At 42.8% G+C, this 6880-nt stretch overlaps 1 protein-coding gene across 1 annotated transcript; it reads left to right on the forward strand.

Moving 5' to 3' along the window:
- Positions 1-857: 857 nt before the first annotated feature.
- On the forward strand, positions 858-3992 carry RAG1 (recombination activating gene 1). Its single transcript, XM_006864900.1, has one exon. The coding sequence runs from the start codon at positions 858-860 to the stop codon at positions 3990-3992; it is 3135 nt and encodes a 1044-aa protein (XP_006864962.1).
- The last annotated feature ends 2888 nt before the right edge of the window (positions 3993-6880 follow it).

Below are 6880 nucleotides of genomic sequence, written 5' to 3' on the forward strand. Positions count from 1 at the left end.
ACAAAGCCATCCACCAAGCCAACCTTCAACATCATGAGTCAGAACTGACTCGATGGCACTTTAACAACAACAAAAACATAAACTAGGAATCTTAGGGAGCCAAAGATGGATCATTCAGTAAAGAATTTTTGTCATCAATGACCTTGAGGTTTTGGAACGGAAATCTCTCTCACACACACCAAAACATGATGGTGCATTTCAGATTTCTTATACCTGTGATATAAGGTAAAATGACAACGACCTCTGGAAGAACAAGCTATGCCTATTTTCTATTGTATAATCAGCAATAAACATGTTGTTGTTAAGTGCCATCGAGTCGGTTCTGAGCCAGAGTGACCCTGTATAGGATTTTCTGGGAGTGATTGGTGAGCTTGAACTGATGACCTTGTGGCTTAAACTGACTTTACAGTACAGTACATTAACCCACAGCGCCACACCAGGGCTCCACACCTACCATGTTGTTATGTGCTGTGGAGACGGTTCTGACTCATAGTGACCCTATACAGGGTTTCTGAGGCTGTAAATCTTTACGGGAGCAGAAAGCCTCATCTTTCTCCTGTGGAACAGCTGGTAGTTTCCAACTGCTGACCCTGAGGTTCGCAGCCCAATTTGTAACCACTATGCTACCAGAGCTCCTTGCCGCACCTACCATAGTGCCTTAAAAATAGAAGGTTTAATAAATATTTTCTGAATGAATTCATGAATGGGTACTTGAATGAATTCATTTCTATTATTTCCAAGATGCATCAGTGGAAAATTAATTAGAAAAATAAACAACACAAAGTTTGCTATCATACATTGTGGGAATTTTTTCATGATATGACTTGTTTTCATTGTTTCCAGGTCACTCAGCCGGCATGGCTGTCTCTCTATCACCCAACCTGGGAACCAACTATGCCCCAGATGAAATCCAGCACCCATATATTAAATTTTCAGAATGGAAGTTTAAGCTCTTCAGGGTGAGATCCTTTGAAAAGACATCCGAAGAAGCTCAAACAGAAAAGAAGGATTCCTCAGAGGGGCGAGCCTCTCTGGAGCAGTCTCCAGCAGTTCTGGATAAGGCTGAAGGTCAGAAGCCAGCCCTGACTGAAACAGCATTCAAGACCCACTGCAAGTTTGTGAAAAATTCCCGTGGCAATGGGAAAGCAAGAGACAAAGCCATCCACCAAGCCAACCTTCAACATCTATGCCGCATTTGTGGAAATTCTTTCCAAACCGATGTGCAGAACAAGAGATACCCAGTCCATGGACCTGTGGATGGTAAAACCCAGGGCCTTTTACGAAAGAAAGAGAAGAGGGTCACTTCCTGGCCGGACCTTATTGCCAAGGTTTTCCAGATTGATGTAAAGGCAGATGTTGACTCGATCCACCCTACTGAGTTCTGCCATAACTGCTGGCGCATCATGTACAGGAAGTTTAGCCATGCCCCATGTGACGCTTACTTCCCCAGGAATGCGACCATGGAGTGGCACCCCCACACACCATCCTGTGACATCTGCCATGCTGCCCGTCGGGGACTTAAGAGGAAGAATCAGCAGCCAAATCTGCAGCGCAGCAAAAAACTCAAAACTGTGGTGGCTGACAGAGCGAGGCAAGCCTGCCACTGCAAGAGAAAAGCTCAGACAAGGGTCAACAACAAGGACGTCATGAAGAAGATTGCCAACTGCAGTAAGATGCATCTTAGCACCAAGCTCCTGGCGGTGGATTACCCAGTGCACTTTGTGAAATCTATCTCCTGTCAGATTTGTGAACACATTCTGACAGACCCTGTGGAGACCAGCTGTAAGCATGTCTTTTGCAGGGTCTGTATCCTTAGATGCCTCAAAGTCATGGGCAACTACTGTCCCTCTTGTCGATATCCCTGCTTCCCAACTGACATAGAGAGCCCGGTGAAGTCCTTTCTGAGCATCTTAAACTCCCTGATGGTGATATGTCCAGCAAAAGAATGCAATGAAGAGGTCAGTTTGGAAAAATATAATCATCATGTCTCAAGCCACAGGGAATCAAAAGAGACTTTTGTGCATATTAATAAAGGGGGCCGACCTCGCCAGCATCTCCTGTCCCTGACCCGGAGAGCTCAGAAGCACCGTCTGAGGGAGCTCAAGCTGCAAGTCAAGGCTTTTGCTGACAAAGAAGAAGGTGGAGATGTGAAATCCGTGTGCCTGACCTTGTTCTTGCTGGCACTGAGGGCGAGGAATGAGCACAGACAAGCTGATGAGCTGGAAGCCATCATGCAGGGCCGTGGGTCTGGCCTGCAGCCAGCTGTCTGCTTGGCCATTCGCGTTAACACCTTCCTCAGCTGCAGCCAGTACCACAAGATGTACAGGACTGTGAAAGCCATCACAGGGAGGCAGATTTTTCAGCCTTTGCATGCTCTTCGGAATGCTGAGAAGATCCTTCTTCCGGGCTACCATCCCTTTGAGTGGCAGCCACCTTTGAAGAATGTGTCTTCCAGCACTGATGTTGGCATTATTGATGGACTGTCTGGACTGTCCTCCTCTGTGGATGATTACCCAGTGGACACCATTGCAAAGAGGTTCCGCTATGACTCAGCATTGGTATCTGCTTTGATGGATATGGAAGAAAACATCTTGGAAGGCATGAAATCCCAAGACCTTGATGACTACCTGAATGGTCCCTTCACCGTAGTGGTGAAGGAGTCTTGTGATGGAATGGGAGATGTGAGCGAGAAACACGGGAGTGGACCAGCAGTTCCAGAAAAGGCCGTTCGTTTTTCCTTCACAATCATGTATATTACTATAGCACGTGGCTCGCAGAACGTGAAGGTGTTCGAGGAAGCCAAACCTAACTCTGAACTGTGTTGCAAGCCATTATGCCTTATGTTGGCAGATGAGTCTGACCATGAGACCTTAACTGCCATCCTGAGTCCTCTCATTGCCGAGAGGGAGGCCATGAAGAGCAGCGAATTAATGCTGGAAATGGGAGGTGTCCTTAGGACTTTCAAGTTCATCTTTAGGGGCACTGGGTATGATGAAAAACTTGTCCGGGAAGTAGAAGGCCTTGAAGCTTCCGGTTCAGTCTACATTTGTACCCTTTGTGATGCCACCCGTCTGGAAGCGTCTCAAAATCTTGTTTTCCACTCCATTACCAGAAGCCACACTGAGAACCTGGAGCGCTATGAGGTCTGGCGTTCTAATCCCTATCATGAGTCTGCGGAAGAATTGCGGGACCGGGTGAAAGGGGTCTCGGCCAAGCCTTTCATTGAGACGGTCCCTTCCATAGATGCACTTCACTGTGACATTGGCAACGCGGCTGAGTTCTACAAGATCTTCCAGCTGGAGATAGGTGAGGTGTATAAGAATCCCAATGCTTCCAAAGAGGAAAGGAAAAGATGGCAGGCCACCTTAGATAAACATCTCCGGAAGAAGATGAATCTAAAGCCAATCATGCGGATGAATGGTAACTTTGCTAGGAAGCTCATGACCCAAGAGACTGTTGAAGCAGTTTGCGAATTGATTCCCTCTGAGGAGAGACACGAGGCCCTGAGGGAACTGATGGACCTTTACCTGAAGATGAAACCTGTTTGGAGATCATCATGCCCTGCTAAAGAGTGCCCAGAATCTCTGTGCCAGTATAGTTTCAACTCACAGCGGTTTGCTGAGCTCCTTTCTACCAAGTTCAAGTATAGATACGAGGGCAAAATCACCAATTATTTTCACAAAACACTGGCCCATGTCCCTGAAATTATTGAGAGGGATGGTTCCATTGGGGCGTGGGCAAGTGAAGGAAATGAGTCTGGCAACAAACTGTTCAGGCGCTTCCGGAAAATGAACGCCAGGCAGTCCAAATGCTACGAAATGGAAGACGTCCTGAAACATCACTGGTTGTATACTTCCAAATACCTCCAGAAGTTCATGAATGCTCATAATGCATTAAAAAATGTTGGGTTTACCATGAACTCGCAGGCAAGCTTAGAGGACCCGCTAGGCCTAGAGGACTCTCTGGAAACTCAAGATTCAATGGAATTTTAAGCAGGGCAATCTCTTATATGAGTTGGTTTTGCAAATGATATTTCCTCTGGGTTGCACGGAGGCCTCCTTCTTGTACCCTTCATTACTGTATGTGGGGGTTCACTACCCAAGAGGTAGCGGAATGGAGTGAGAGGCCGCAGATTCTGAAACCGTGTCAGTATTAGGTAACTGATGAGCTGATCACTTGAGCCATTTCAGTGAGTTCAGAGCAGCAGCAGGAGAAATCAGTTATTTGAAAGTTCAGTAACTCCGAGCGGGAGTAACTGCAGGGGACCAGAGATGAACAGAAATGTGTGTGCAGGTGACTGAGTTAACATGGAAATCAAAGCCAAGATTGTCAAAGGGGGACAGTCAGTGAGGCCAGGGAAGGCATTCGTTTTGTGGTTTTCATTTTTTCCCCTCAGTTTATTATAATTTGTATTACGATATATAGTAAGTTTTATTTCCTTATTATCTTATTTCATTTTGCAGATTTCCTTATTTTATAAATCCCATAGATCTTGGCTTATTCCACACAATTCAAGAGAGCTTTTCAGATGTCTAATGATATCTCACATTTGTATGGCATGTTGATCTTTACAAAGTGCTCTCTTTGGTGCATTTATGCAGCAATATCCTATATGGGAATTCTTATGTGGCACTGCAGTATTAGCACTGGACTGCAAAGCGTAAGATCAGTGGTTCAAACCCACCAGCCACTCCTCAGAAACCCTATACAAGGTCACTATAAGTTGGAACCAACTTGATGACACTTAACAACAACATCCTATATTAGGAAACTTTTTGTGAAGATGAGTCAATTTTTTAGCCTTATATAATGTCTTTTTGTAACTTAGGAGTTTAGAAGGTCATCTGCGAACATGAGTAGTTCAATAATGAAACCAGAACAACACAGTTGTTAGCTACAATTAGTTATTAAATTTTCAGATAATGCATTTTACTTGACTATACCATCTCAAAATTATGTTGTTGTTGAGGTCTTTAAAATTCAAGTTTGATCACTGCATCGAAACAGATTTATTGTTTTACTGACAATTTTCAGTCAGATGATTTTCTCCATATGAGGAAATCCTCACAATTCAGATTTCCTTAGATTTTCCTACATTCAGATAGTCCTTTACTAGGCAATGTGTTCTTCTTTACAGTGATCAGCTCACTTTCATTGTAATCAAATTTGTACAGCGTGTTAAGTTTAGACGAAGACTACTTAGAGTATGGTAGAAAGGTGAACTAACAGGTATACAGTGAATTTTTTAAAATACCACTTTTGAAATGTTTTCATACTCATGTTGTCTCATTTTTCTGTACAGCTCCTCTGTGGAGGCAGACATTGTTATTGTTATTGTTAAATGATTTGTCCCAAATTACAAGGGTAATGAAGTCCTGGTGTGGTACTGTAGGGTAACTGCAAGGTCGGTGGTTCAGACCCATCAGCCGCTCTTCCAAAACCCTATACAGGGTCCTTATGAGTTGGAACCAACTCAATAATACAAAACAACAACAGGGGTAATATGAATGCCTGATCTGAATTTGAACTCAGATCTTTTGCCTCTAAATTCTATGTTTTCTACATTATAAAAAAAATAACCATTATCTTTGTTTAAAAGTCTTAAGTGTTGGGTTGCTAACTGAAAGGTTGACCTTTAGAACCCACCAGCTGCTCCTTGTGAGAAAAGTGACAGTCTACTTCTGTAAAGATTTATATCCTTGGAAATTCCATGGACCAGTCCAACTCTATCCTTCTCTAGGGTCGCTATGAGTCAGAATCGACTGGTTGGCAATGGGTTTGGTTTTTTGTTTTGTTCACAAAGTAGGTTAAAGATTTATTTAGGATTCACAGTGAATTACAATAATCCATAACCTTGGGATTACCTTTTTTGGGGAAGGAGAAGGAGAACATATTTGTAAATCATTTGCATGCTTTGGATCTTTGGTATGAGAAAGCAGTACTAAAGCTCCATAGAGCCCCAAAGACTCGGATGGCTCCAGTTACTTGCAAAGTATTGTGTGTATCCTTAGGAATTTGGGATTTGCCAGTTGGCGGCAATTTAGAGCAGGCATGGGATTTGATATGCTAGTGAGTTATAATGATACGTTAGTGTTAATTAGTTTTTTCTTTCTTTGATTTTATTGGTCATAATTGCCAGTTTTCATACACAGTATATCACAGAGCTTTGCAATTTGGTTGTCAAACATGCACCAATCAGTGACATTACCCTAAATGGTGTGCACTTGGTGTTTTTGAAGGGATTGAACCCAGTATTTTCCATCAGGGAAATACAACTGTTCTCCCTGTTTTTGTATACAGAATACTAAAGAAATTTATAATTCAGTTATTAAGACCATATACATATTTTAATGCATTTTTCCCCTGGAAAAGTCTTCCTTTTGTATTTTGAAAACTAATGTGTTTTAAAGCTACTCCTTCCCTTCATCATGCTTAATCCTTCTAGTATGTCTATGCACTAATACACACCTAAATTTATGTCATTTTCCTACACCCTGAAGCATGCTAGCGTTGGCTTGTAGATTTCCCCTGCCTCATTTCCACTCTGTTACTTGATTGGCAGGACTGTAAATACTTTCCAATATTAAATTCCCCTTTCCTAGCATCGTAGGAACTATTTTGAACGCATGTGACTAACAGTATGATTTATTGCATAACCTTCCAATAATTCCTTGATCAGATCACATTTTGATAAACCCTAGAAACACCTGGCTGCAGGGATCTCAAGATGTAGAAATGCTACCTCTGGTTGTTTTTGTCCTCTTTATTGAGATTGCAATATCCTAGACCTGGTTTTATACTCGAGTCTTATATTTAGCAATGCCCATTGTAAATGCCGTCAAATACTCCAGGGAAATTCACCACACTGAATGGACTATAT

The sequence above is a fragment of the Chrysochloris asiatica genome, unplaced genomic scaffold, assembly GCF_000296735.1.
Source record: "Chrysochloris asiatica unplaced genomic scaffold, ChrAsi1.0 scaffold00072, whole genome shotgun sequence".
Lineage (NCBI taxonomy): Eukaryota > Metazoa > Chordata > Mammalia > Afrosoricida > Chrysochloridae > Chrysochloris > Chrysochloris asiatica.